Genomic DNA, 14,009 nt, shown 5'->3' with positions numbered 1-14,009 from the left:
TCTGATTTATGGCTTTTTCCTTGTTAGCTATCTCCAAGAGATAAGAGTAATAGGCTAATTAGAGAGAATGATTTACGATCAACTCAGGACCGATTAAATCACTTTCTAACAATGCCGAAAAAGAAAAGCAGAGATTCCTCTTCAACACATTCCGATGATTCCCTCCCCTCTGATAGAGGAGACAGAAAACTTTTCACGCTGGCTTCCAGGTTTCCAAACGCCGATCGGGCTGGATGAGAAACCAGCTATGGGAGAAAAATCTCAAGAAGATAAAGCTGCTTTTGAAGGAGACGTGTTCCGACCGAGATCAGTGATACTCCCTTCTGATTATGCATGCTCCCAAATATCTCCAAGAGATTTTGAAATGCTCGGGGCTAAACCAAAGCGTTCATTGCCTCTAGAGCAAATTCACTCCCAAGCAGAAAGAGAAACTTATGAATCTCCCCAGGCTTCTGAGCAAGATATGGAAAGCTATCGTAATAAAATAGATTTTTTTTGAAAATGAGCTTCTGCAAGCCAAAAGAGCTTTTCCCATGCTCAAGTCAGAGAAGAGAGACTCCCATGTTTTTCAAATTTCTGAAAACGCCATATTGCCTTCTTCTCCAAAGCCTAAGACACACCCTCTGGTGGATACTGTGTCAGGCAAATCAGAACAGAGAGATGTGCACACATCACAATTGCCAAGTGATCTCCTTTGTTCTCCAATATATGCCACACAGGCAGAAATATTGCAGCCAAGAAGTGAAGCTGCTCCGCCATCTCCTGGCAGAAATAATTTACTAAAAGGAACCGGCATGCATTTTAAAATTAACAAGCATTTTCAGGCAATGCAACAGACTCTTTCAGAAATGTCTGTAGACTATTCAAGTATTCAGGGTGCAAAATATCAAATGCATTCCCTGGCCCAATTTTCAGCACCTCCTGATGGTGCACGCATTTTTCCAGATGGAACAAGGCAATACTTAATGCAGCAAAGGCAGGTGTCTGCCCCCCCCCCCCAAGCAAGCCAAGTTAATTTTGCTGCTCAAGCATCAACTGCACCTGTAATACAGAGACCACAGGTCCAATTACAGCGCCCCCTGGCACAACAACAACTTGCACAGCAAGTTGCTCAAATTCATATTCCTCAACAGGCATTTTCTGTCACTCCTTTGACTGGTGAGTCCAAATTAAAAATGTCAGGACAGAATTATAAAGCCTGGGTCAGTGAGGTTGCACTCTTGCTTCACAGAGAAGGTACCCATTGTATGGTGTTTAATCCTCCTGCCCAACCATGGACTCCTGCAATAAGAGACCTAGAGACTAGGGCTTGCACAACATTATTGATGTCCATGGATACTGAATTGCAGGTTACTTTCCCGCCTGATGCAACAGCCCAACAAATTTGGGCCATTTTGGAAGATTGCTATAGGCCCATTTCAATTGAATCTTCATGTTTGTTCATGTCTGAGTTCCATGGTTCGAAGGTGAAACCTGGTGAACAAATTGGTGGACATTTGACCAAACTGAAAGGAATAAGAAGTGAATTGAGAGAAAGAGGCCATGTTATTGATTATATCCAAATGATCGGCATCATCATTAACTCATTGAATTATGAATGGAGAGATGCCATTGCAAAGATTAACCATGTGCCTATTGCTCAACACAGTGTTAATAATGTATGCAGACTTTTAATTGAGGAGGAAGCTATCAAATTTGCCACACCACATTTGCAACGGCCGCCAGCATCAAGAGCTCCAGCTAGACGTCCCGTAGAAGAGTCTACCTCCAAGGATGCCAAGATGCTACATCTGCAACCGTATGGGACATGACACCCGGGATTGTCCCCAACGAGTTCCAGCTCCCGTCACATACCAGCCTAGAGGAACAGACTCCAGAGGCAGAGGTAGAGGCGGAAGACAAGGTCGTTGTGGTCCAAGACGTGATCCACAAGCTCCACTCGCAACATTGGCCAAAACCAACGATCCACAACCTGATCCAGAGTATGAAAGATGTCTTTTGTGGACTTTGGACAGTGGCGCAGCTTTACATGTTACCTACAGAAAGGAACTTTTCACAGAGATGCGCAAGCCGGAACCTGAATATCAAGAAATGTACTCCTTCTCCAACCACCCTTGTAAGGTGATGGGAAAAGGAACTGTTTATGTTGAAGAGCTCGATACATTCATCCCTGATGTTTATTACATACCTTCAGCAACCAGTAATTTGCTTAGTCAAAGTCTCTTGTCTAGAGAGTTAAAGTTCCAGGTGTCAGCGTTCTAAATACCATGCATGAAATCAATCAGAATCAAAGGCAGAATCATCCTTAAAGTTCCAATTTAATCATACAGGCATGTTAGCATATCTATGGAATTCCAACTCTGATTCTCTTCCTGGAATTCCACCCAGTTGAAAGTTCATGATCCTATCCCCACACCCACAATCCATCACATGGTCCAATCTTCATCTTCTTGTTTATGTTGATGATATTGTTTATATTGGTCCAAATAAGAAAATGAGGGAGATTTTTGCTAAAAGTTTGCAGAGATACTTCACATTGAAATCTTTAGGTCACATTAACACTTACTTAGGTGTTCAGATTGACAAAACACAGAAGGGATTTAGTCTTTCACAAGAAGAGAAAATTGACCACATTCTGCATAATTGCAACATGAAAGATGCTAACACAACAAAGACACCCATGCAAACAGTGTCAGCGTTCCAAATATCATGCAGAATTAAATCATTGTCCAAGGCAAAGTTATCCTTAAAACTCCAATTTAATAAGACAGACATTTTGGCATTATGCTGTGAAATTTCAACTCTAACGTACATCCTGTGAGTTCACCCAGTTAAAAGTTCATCATCTAACCCCACACCCCATAATTCATCACATGGTCCAATCTTCATCTTCCACGCTGGCATGTACACCTGTCTTCTTCCGGCCAGGTGTTGAGGTACAGAGACAAAAGACGACCTTGAGCTTCTAAGAAAATCCATAACAATACATTCCACAATCCTACTCCTTTCTATTCCCCCCTCCCAACTACTACACTAATGAAACAGCATAGAAAATTATAAGAAAGTGTGGCAGGCCAAAGATCCTAAAAAGAATAAAACTACAGGCCTGACAAACAGATTTTCACAACTTAACACATGAACCAAGTCCTGAATTCGAGGACCAAACACTTTATCGTTCAGTCATTGGGTCAGTGTTGTACATTAGTAGTTGGACCAGACTCGACATTGCACTTAGTGTTAATCTCTTGTCACGACACATAGGTAAGGCAACACAATTTCATTGGACATGTATTAAGAAATTATTGAAATACCTGAAACACACTAAACACATGAAGTTATTGCTAGAACCAACACATACTGATTATGCAGAATTATGTTGTTATGCAGATTCTGATTGGGCAAGTGATAAGAAATCATGCAAAAGTACTTCAGGTTACATGATGTTCCTGAATGGATGTCCTGTTTACTGGCAAGTGAGAAAACAGAGTTTTGTTTCGTGTTCATCTATTGAAGCTGAATATGCTTGTGTTTCAGATGCATGTAATTCTCTAACATGGTTTGATGATTTGATCGCAGATATCTGGACACGTCCGATTCGACCAATCACCGTGATGGAAGATAATGAATCAGTGGTTTACATTTCTGAGTCACATTTTACAGGTTCTAGGTCCAGACACATTGACATTCGTTATCAAAACACAAAACAATTAGTTAAGCAAGGTTTTGTTAAATTGCAATATGTATCTACACATGATCGAATTGCTGACATGCTCAACAAACCACTTCCAGCAGCTCAACATGAGTATCTGCTAAAGAAGATGTGCCTTATTTGATGATTTGATGATATCAGCCCAAGTGACAAAAGAAGGGGTGTCACTGCGTTAATTTGTTTGTCAACTTGTGCTTATATTCTGAGTTATACAGTAGACTGGATTGTTTCTTATCTGACAATGATTAATGCGCATGTCTCATAATACGTCACACATTCTTTATTTTCCTTCTGATCTTCCGTTCGCCTGCCGAAGGAGGTGGGCAACATAGCTCTTGCCAAAATGTAAGATTTAGATAGTTAAGATTTGTATTATTATTTTATTTTATATTAAAGTTGTTTTTTAGAACATGCCCCGGGTTTATTTTCTGCTTATTCGGAAATATGCTACAAGGAATGCCAAGATCCAGCGCCTCATTAATTCGGGGGGGGGGGGACTCCCCCTCCTTCACACTTCTCTCAATAGCAATTTAACAAAAGCTGAATTAGGGTACACTCTGTGTATGCTCTAATCCTTCATGGGTCCTTTCATGCAACATTATAATTCTTTTATTAGTCAAGTGACAAGTTTCTATGGCTATAGAAAAAATATCTTAGAAACTCTATTGTCCCTCTATATCAGTGATGGCGAACCTTTTTTGGCTCGCGTGCCACAAAGGGGGGGAGCGCAGGGGGGGCGTGTGCGGGCGTGCCACACCCATAATGCAACGGGTGACCCCCCATGCGCATGCACGCACAACGCGCGACCCCCCCATTTTTAGATGCTTTTTTCGCCCTCCCCAGGCTCCAGAGGCTTTATAGGAGCCTGGGGAGGGTGAAAAGAGCCTCCCCCGCCCCCCGGAGGCTTCAGGGACCGTCCGGAGGCTTCCCTGAAGCCTTCGGAGTGCTTAAAACCACCCTCCGAGCAAACTGGACGTGACTTCCGGGTTGCTTGGAGGGTCGTTTTAAGTGCTCCAAAGGCGTCAGGGAAGCCTCTGGATGGTCCCTGAAGCCTCCGGGACGCTTAAAACCACCCTCCGAGCAACTCGGAAGTCACTTCAGGGAAGCCTCCGGACGGTCCCTGAAGCCTCGGGGGGGAGGCTGGGGGGGGGGGCTGCTTCTAATCCTATGCTTTTGTTAGCTGTCAAACTTTACTGCAAGCAGTTTTGAAATATCCTGGATTTCCGCCTGCATTTACTTTGCTTATGAATAGAGCCATCTAGATAGCTGACTTCTTTCAATAAGCTCTTTATCTTTTAAGTGATGCTGTGGGCAATTAAGGAAGACTTGGGGGCTACTTCCTGCCTGTTTCTCTTTTAGGGAAATATAATATTCTGTATTTTTAAATATTCCTCAAAATATTTCATTCTTCTAGGAGGGTTTCCACACTATAGTGTCTCTTCCTTCAGAAAACTGATTTTGCCTCAGAAAGTTAGAGTTACCTTATTGATATCCTCTTCATTCAGATCTTCATAAATCACAAAAAGCCTTGGCTTATCTAAATGTGCATGATTAAATAAATTGCAATTATTTGTATTTGTATCTATTGTTATAAATAAATAACAAATAATAAATAACAACTGACAAAGCAACCAAGATGTGAAATATTCAGAAGAAAAACCACAGAACTACACTAAACCTAGCAAGGGACCTCAGAGAAGCAGACCTCCACGCCAAACTCTGTTAGAGTCAGACACCAAACACCAATAGGACTAAGTTCCCATAGAGTTGCCAAAGTTATAGTGTATAGCAGTGCATGGCTCTTCCCACGGAAGTTGTTGTTTTGTTTGCAATGTAAGCAGTTTCGAGTGCTTATTGGTGAAGGGATCATAGTTAACAGTTGTCTCTCTATTTTTTTATAGTTCTATAGTCTTGACTTAGACCAATGACGTTTTGAGCCAAAGGGCAAGGAAAAGAGGGCGGAATATTTTTTATTCCTATTGCAGGGGAGAAGTGGCTTTTCAGCTTTTGCGCCACCGCAACCACGCCTCCGGCAGTGGCGTCATATGATATCTGGCGGCAGATCTCGTTATTGCTATGTCGGCAACGCTCAATCTCCGCGTGGTAGCGGAATGTGGGCAGAGTAGGGCTCGTGCTTGTGAGCTGCGACTGCCGCATGGTGTCGTTGATTGCCCGGTCTTCATGCCTGTCGGCACGCAGGGAACCATGAAAGGGCTCACCGCCCTGCAGCTAGATGCGCTGGGATGCCGCCTGTGCTTAGGCAACACCTACCACCTGGGCATGCGACCCGTAAGTCGAGCCTCCCGCATAGACTACAGTTGTACCAAACAGTCTTAGGGAGAAAACTAGAGTTTTAATGTAGTTGTCTTGGACAACTGATTACTGGGACTTAGTATGAGAAAGTTTTAACACATGTACTATATAACTTTTTTAGAAGTGTGATATGTGACAGTGTTCCCAGGACATCTACAGTATTTGTTCTAGAGGACAACCCAAACCAATCCTCAGTACTTTGATTTGGAAGATTGAACTTTAGCTGGGACTGGATTTTCAACATAGACATGCACAATCAAATCATACTGTACTTTGCTTATTTATGTGTTTTACATTTTACAGAATCATTCAACTATTTGTTATTAAAATCATGGTTATTCAAACCATGGCTTGTTATGTTCTTTGAATGCAGCATGGGTTTTTTTTGGTCTTAATCTGAGCTTCAATCTGAAATTAATGCTTGTTACAAATCAAATTTCCCTGGGTTTTGCAACACACTGAACCATAAGTTAAGGTAAAGGTTATTCTGCACATGCATACTAGTTGTTTCCAGCTCATCTCCGTTTACCTAAGCCGAAGAGCCAGCGCTGTCCGAAGATGTTTTGTGATCATGTGGCCGGCATGAATAAACGCCAGAGGCCTGTTAACTTCCCACCAAAGTGGTCCCTATTTTTCTACTTGCATTTTTTACGTGCTTTGGAACTGCTAGGTTGGCAGAAGTTGGGACAGGTAACGGGAGGCTTACTCCATTATGCGGCGCTAGGGATTCAGATCACTGAACTGCTGACCTTCTGATCTTGTTGATCAGCATCTTAGCCACTGAGCCATCGTGTCCCGGAACCATAAATTAGCTACCCATAACTTGGCTATACTTAAATAATAAGGTGAAACCAAAAGTTCTGGTGGTGTTTGAGTTGTTAGTTTGCTGTATACCTATTGTAGCTAGTTTATGGTTTATTCAAGAATCCAGGATATTTGATAACTTGTGTCAAAGTTATCATGGGATAAGTATTTTATATGAATAGACAGCCATTCTCTTTCCACTTTCTCTGTGGAATATGAAGTTGATGAAATACAGTAATAGTAGAACTATTATAATAAATTAAAACGACAAAAAAGTGCTAATTCCTCTATTTGCTGCTTGTTCACTGTCTTGGATTTGGTTTATGGGGTTTATGCCTAAAAGATTGAGCAAAAACATCACTAATGACTGAAATATCTAGTGTATACAATTGTCTGGTGTGAAGGACCAGGTCTTCATGTAAAGGTCTAATTAAATATTGCCTCTAGACAAGATGGGCTGCACACAAATATAATAAAATAAAGAAACTGGTTTATTTATTGCTAAACACCTATGCACAGGAATCTTCACAACTAACAGTGAGCACCTGCTTGGAGTTAGTTAAGGACCCATATAATTCAAGGTGGGAATGTACATAATGATTCTAAGCTGATTCCTTTTCTAACCCTACTCCCAAATTCTGCCACTTCTCTTACAACAGCATAGCCAGCAAGATACTTGTCTTCATCAGATTTCTATTCTTAAAATGTTTTGGATTTGATTAAGTTAAATTGTCTGTTTGTACATCCCATCAGTATATATCCCTGTTCTGATTATGGCTTTTGCTTCCAATTACAGTTACATGGATAGATTATAACTCAGTTAAAGAAATAATTAATTTGTATATTGTAGTTTCAAACACTTTATAAGCATCTTATGCTATATCTCCTCTTTAAAGTAGAATCATTTTATTGCAACTGATTATGAGCATTTCAGAATTACTTACCCAGGATTCGTAGTAAGAATATAGAAAAGGTAACAAATATAACCAGAAATTTCTTAGTTTCTAGTTTAGCTTGATAATTACTTTATCATTTATCCCAAGTAGCCTGCCTGTGTTTGGCCTCTAAAGCATACACACAGATGTTATAGTGGCACAAATAACCAGAGATTTGTGTTTATTCCCTTGCCCTTTTGGGTTTGCATTAAAATCACAATGTATAATGCATCTATCATGGAACTAGTTTAGTGTGAACTTGCCAAGATTGGCAAAACAGCTCAATATTGCATTTAGTATAGCTTAGCTATAATTTATTGATAACACCCAACATACTAAATCATAATTCATAGTTTGTAAGCAATAATGGATCGGTTCATGCAACATGCTAAAGATCTTGGCACTAGTAATGTGATGGGCACTCATGACAATCTTTCATGCTGTTCCAGGGACCAGAGCTTATCAAAAAAGCTAATGGACTCCATAGCTTTATGAACTGGCCAAGAAACCTGCTCACAGTGAGTATGACTGAGGAAGTTGTTTTTACCTGGAAAATCAATCATTTTGCTATAATTGAGCTTTGTTATAGTTACGAAAAATAGAAAACAGTGACCTATATCACAGGTATGGAATTAAAAGCAGGGTGTGAGAGATGGTAAGCACATGCATATGGAATTGTATTGTTACAGTGCTTGATAAACCACGTAATTCTTTTGTCTTTCCAAGTGGTGAAAAGATTTTTAGTACACTCTGCATCCAATAAAAAACGCAGGAAAACAGAACTGGCAAAATTTTGTTCATCATGTACAGTAGTTACATGAAAAGCTTATGCATTCATTTAAGTTCTTGATAAATAAATACATATTGTGTTTTATAAATGGAGGTCTTGGGCCTACACCCTGATCCTGATTGGGCATACATCCTGATCCTGATTTCCTTAAAAGCAAATATTCCTTTCAGAGGGATTTATTTATTTATTTGAATCCAGCTTTTATTATTTTTACAAACAACTCAAGGCAACAAACATACCCAATATACCTTCCTCTTCCTACTTTCCCTACAAGTCTGTGAGATGGGTTGGACTGAGAGAAAATGACTGGCCGAAGATCATTCAGCTGGCTTTCATGGCTAAGGCAGGACTAGAACTCAGAATCTCTGGCTTTTTAACTTGTTGCCTTAAGCAGTGTATATAGAATTTCAGCCTCAGCCATTAGTTGCATATCTGACCGGAGAAATTGGAATCTTAGTAAGTAAATGTGAGAGGTGCGTATGGGGAGAGATTTACCCTTATTACCCATAAACTGAAAGATGTGCTACATCATGTTGAGCAGAGAAGATAAGCAAAATGCACTGCTTGAAGAAAACCAGTGGCCACAATATTTAATCATTGTGCCCCATTTCCAAACCCTGTCGGCAATAATAACCAGCAATAATCCTTGGTATTGCTTTTCTTCCAGTAGATCTGCAGCTACTGACTCTGTTTACTTAGCCAATAGTCCTTGGTCCTGTAGCCTGTTTTAACAAGATGTCCAGGAACTCCAACACCTAGTACAGTCCTTTTAATTCAGGGAATAATCGAGCCAGTATGGATTTGTGTAATTTATGTCTCACCATATTTTTTTATGGGAGAGACACTCATTGTCTCCTGCTATGGTCCAGTATTATTTAACCTCTGGCAAAGCTTTCATCTTCCTCAGAGCACACAAGCCCCACAACCACATCAAGGTAGCGCTCACTGAGGATTTTTTATTACTATTATTATTATCTCTTTTATTCATTAAATAGTAAACTCAGTCAAGTGAACATTTAAAATGTGTCACAAGTACCATTGACGGGTGCTAATGGTTGATATGGGTTGCTGCCAGCGTCCTAGGTATTATTATTTATTATTTATTATTTATTATTTATTAGCGCTTATAGACCGCCCCCTCTCCCAAAAGGGACTCGGGGCGGTGTACAGTCCGTAGCAAAAATACAACAAGTTAAAATTATTAAATAAATAGATATGTGAGGAGGATAAAAGATATGCCAAACTGTACAGCTAAATAAATAAATCAGGATATACAAAATTTAAAATCCCAATATCCTGTAAAATTAAATTTAAAAGAGACAATCCCTCTAAAAACCAATAAAAGTGTGTATGCCAGGAGGAAAACGTAATTATGCCAGACCAGCCAGTCGGAACAGGTGAGTCTTCAATTTCTGTCGGAAGGAGTGGAGGTCAGTAGTGGTTCTAATGTCGGGGGGGAGGTCATTCCAGAGGGTTGGGCCCATCACAGAGAAGGCCCTACTCCTCGGTGTCGCCCGTTGGCATTGCCTAGTGGACGGCACCAGGAGAAGCCCCTCTCTGTGAGAGCGAATTGGCCGCAGGGATGTGTGTGGGAGGATGCGATCCCGCAGGTAGCTAGGCCCTGTGCCATGGAGCGCTTTAAAGATGGTAACCAGAACCTTGAAACGCACCCGAAAGACCACAGGCAGCCAGTGCAGCTTGCGCAGGAGAGGTGTTACATGGGAGTACCTGGTACTCCCCATGACTACCCGCGCGGCTGCGTTCTGAACTAGCTGCAGTCTTCGGGCGCGTCCCAAGGGAAGCCCCATGTAGAGAGTGTTACAGTAGTCCAGGCGAGACGTCACCAGTGCATGAGTGACCGTGCGTAGGGCATCCCGGTCCAGAAGGGGGTGCAATTGGCGCACCAGGCGAACCTGGTGGAACGCCCCCCTTGCCACGGCTGCCACATGGTCATCCATTGACAGCCGGGCATCTAGGAGGACGCCCAAATTGCGCACCCGTTCCACAGGGGGCAATTGTTCGCCCCCTATGGCCAGTGATGGAGTTAACTGGCTGAACCGAGGTGCCGGTAGCCACAGCCACTCGGTCTTGGAGGGGTTGAGTTTGAGTCTGTTGTCCCCAATCCAGACCCCGACGGCTTCCAAACACCGGGACATCACATCGACAGCCTCGTTGGGGTGGCCTGGGGTTGAGATGTACAACTGAGTATCGTCAGCGTACAGATGGTACTCAACCCCAAAGCCACGGATGATCTCACCCAGCGGCTTCACATATGCGTTGAACAAAAGGGGCGAGAGGACCGACCCTTGCGGCACCCCACAAGAGAGTGGCCTCAGGGTCGACCTCTGCCCCCCAGTCAACACACATTGCATCCGGCCGGAGAGGTAGGAGCCGAACCATCGTAAAACGGTGCCTCCGACTCCCATCCCCTCCAGCCGGCGCAGTAGGATACCATGGTCGATGGTATCAAAAGCCGCTGAGAGGTCTAATAGGACCAGGATAGAGGAACAACCCCTATCTCTGGCCCTCCAGAGATCATCAACCAACGCGACCAAGGCTGTCTCTGTGCTGTGCCCGGGTCGGAAGCCGGACTGGCGTGGGTCTAGATATACGGATTCATCAAGGCGACGTGGAAATTGCTGCGCCACCACAGCAATTCAACCAAGTATCTTCTTAAAATATATGGTGTTCTGAGTAGCGCAGTTTTTTGCAGTTCTGCTGGTGTTATTACAGAAAGCTGCAATTTGTTGATGTGTTTTGTAAAATTCTTGGACATGGTACCAAGTGTCCCAATGACAATGGGTATCACTGTTATATGTTTAATCCATAATCATGCAGTTTCGATGGCCAGGTCGCGATATTTTGTGATTTTTTCCAATTCTTTTTCTTTTACTCTGGCGTCTCCTAGTACAACAATATCAATAAACTGTACTCTTTGGCCCTCGACAACTGTGTTGTGTTCTAAACACACTGTCAGGCCTGTAATTATATTCTTTTTAGGATCTTTGGCCTGCCACACTTTTTAATAATTTTCTATGCTGTTTCAATAGTGTAGTAGTTGGGAGGAGGGAATAGAAAGGAGTAGAATTGTAGAATGGATTGTTGACATTCTTTTGTAGAAGCCAAGGTCATCTTTTGTCTCCGCACATCGACACCTGGCCGGAAGAAGATGGGTGTACATGCCAGCGTGGAAGATGATGATTGGAACATGTGATGGATTTGTGGGTGTGGGGAGAGATCATGAACTTTAAACTGGTGAACTTACAGGATGTAATTCAGAGTTGAAATTTCCATAGCTGTACTAACATGCCTGTGGAATAAATTGCACCATTAAGGATGTTTTGCCTTGGACAATGATTTATTTCTGCATGGTATTTAGAACCCTAACATTATTTCAACTCTCTACTTTAAAAATATTTCACTAGCTCCCTCCCCCTACCAAGGGGGAAGGGCTGGTGATGGAAGATCTGGTGATGTGGGTCTCGGCATTCCCAATGCTGACCGGGACAGCGTAAATATCAGCGAAGAATTAATGAGAAGCTTTTGGTGATAAGAAGAGGAGTACGGAACTTCAAAGGCAATGGAATGCTGTTTCCAGTTTAATTGCATCTGGAGGAATGCAGGAGGAGACGCGACAAGACGAAGGAAATCTCAGACGGACTTCTTCAGCAAAATTGTGAGTGCATGCTCCCCCTCCTTCCCCCCCAGCTTAGAAGCAAGATTGGAAAAAAAAAAACACCCTTAGAACGGAGGTTTGGGCTCCTTCCAGACGGCAATAAATGAAATGGCATATCACCCTGCAACTAGATGGGAGAGAGATTCCCTTTCAAAATGGGAATTTCAAAGGAGGCAGGAAGAAGGAATTTTTTCCAGCATCTGTCACTTGCAAGCCACCACAAATGGGGCTGCAACCAGTAAATGAAGCAAATTGGGCAGTAAATTGGGCTTTCCTCCCAGGACTTGGATGGAAAAGATGCTACTTACAAACTCCTTTGCCATCAGCATGGGGAAATGCTCCAAGCCAGCAGAGGGCACCTACTTGGCCCATAACTCATCCAAGCCAGCAAAGGGCACCTACTTGGCCCATAACTCCTCCAAGCCAGCAGGAGGGTCCTTGGCACGTAAAACCCCCTAGCCAGCCATCATTGGTTGAGCTGCAACCTGTGAAGCAGGCAACCCCGGGATGGGTCTTAACCCCAGGTCATGGATGGGAGGGATGCCAGTGGGCACCTGCCCTCCCTCAGCAGATGGCACCATGGCAGAAAGCTGGGCAGTGGCCAACCGAGGGATTGACCTCCCCACCGGTTCCAGTCTCCCCTGAAAGGCCCCAAAAGGTTCTTACCAGACCTTCCTACAGAGAAGAAATCTCCATGGAAGAAGGTATTATCAAAGGGAGGCCTGCGGGATGGATGGCGGGAAATTGTGCGCCTGTAAGGCCCCAAGTGGTTCTTACCCCACCTTCCTACAGAGTAGCAATCACCAACATGGAAGAAGGGATTACCAAAGCCAGGCCTGCAAGATGGGAAGCGGGACAAGGTGCATCTGCAATGCCCCAAAAGGTTCTTACTCCACCTTCCTACAGAGAAGCAATCTCCACCATGGAAGAAGGGTTTACCAAGGGGGCAGCTGCAAGTTGGAGAGCAAGGCAGTGTGATGAAACGGTTCCTAAGTTTAGAGATGTAACTAGGTTCCATTCCTCGTGGGGGCCAATTAAATGCCACCATTGTTGTCAACTTGGCCACAGAGCGTCAGAGTGTTTGGCTCCAGCCCCAATGCCACAAACGTGCGCACCAACCACCACGGCGGTAAAGAGAGGGTCCCAGATGCCACCACAGAAGAGTCATCTGGGCCAACAACCTCTGGAAGAGGATCCCCAACTTAAGGTGAGGAAGTGTCCTACCAAGAGGGAGGCCTCGGAAGAGGAAAAGGGCAGACAATCTCCGGAGGAGGATCCCCAACTTAAGGTGACAAAGAGTCCAACTAAGGGGGAGGCCTCGGAGGGGGAAAAGCCTAAACGACCTCTGGAAGAGGATCCCCAACTTCAGGTGGCGAAGAGTCCTACCAAGGGGGAGGCCTCGGAGGAGGGAATTGCCGAAGAACAAACGTGTGTACCAATTGCCACGGTGGTTAAGAGAGGGCCCCAGATGCCTGCACAGAAAAGTCATCTGGGCCAACAACCTCTGGAAGAGGATCCCCAACTTAAAGTGACGAAGTGTCCTACCAAGAGGGAGGCCTTGGAAGAGGAAAAGGGCAAACAATCTCCGGAGGAGGATCCCCAACTGAAGGTGACAAAGAGTCCAACTAAGGGGGAGGCCTCGGAGGGGGAAATGCCCAACCAACCTCTGGAAGAGAACCCCCAACTTCAGGTGACGAAGAGTCCTACCAAGGGGGAGGCCTCGGAGGAGGAACAAGGCCAGCCGTGGATGATTGAATCCAAGAGCCCAGAACCTACAGCACC

At 43.6% G+C, this 14,009-nt stretch overlaps 1 protein-coding gene across 5 annotated transcripts in view; it reads left to right on the top strand.

The window, feature by feature from the left end:
* Nucleotides 1–5,643: 5,643 nt before the first annotated feature.
* The window catches only part of QTRT1 (queuine tRNA-ribosyltransferase catalytic subunit 1), a 43,336-nt gene continuing 34,970 nt past the window's right edge, over nucleotides 5,644–14,009 (top strand). For 2 of the 5 annotated variants that reach the window (XM_081934239.1, XM_081934237.1), the window contains exons 1-2: nucleotides 5,644–5,998; nucleotides 8,211–8,279. In XM_081934239.1, the coding sequence (XP_081790365.1) occupies nucleotides 5,786–5,998; nucleotides 8,211–8,279 (282 nt within the window). In that variant the 5' untranslated portion in view covers nucleotides 5,644–5,785. The remainder of the gene's footprint in view (nucleotides 5,999–8,210; nucleotides 8,280–14,009) is intronic. The other 3 variants (XM_081934241.1, XM_081934240.1, XM_081934238.1) reach the window with 2 other exon arrangements.

This window comes from Natrix helvetica (genome assembly GCF_964273705.1).
Source record: "Natrix helvetica genome assembly, chromosome: 1".
NCBI classification, from domain to species: domain Eukaryota; kingdom Metazoa; phylum Chordata; class Lepidosauria; order Squamata; family Natricidae; genus Natrix; species Natrix helvetica.
Note: the sequence above shows the minus strand (reverse complement) of the source record. Positions and strands in the feature narration are given on the sequence as shown.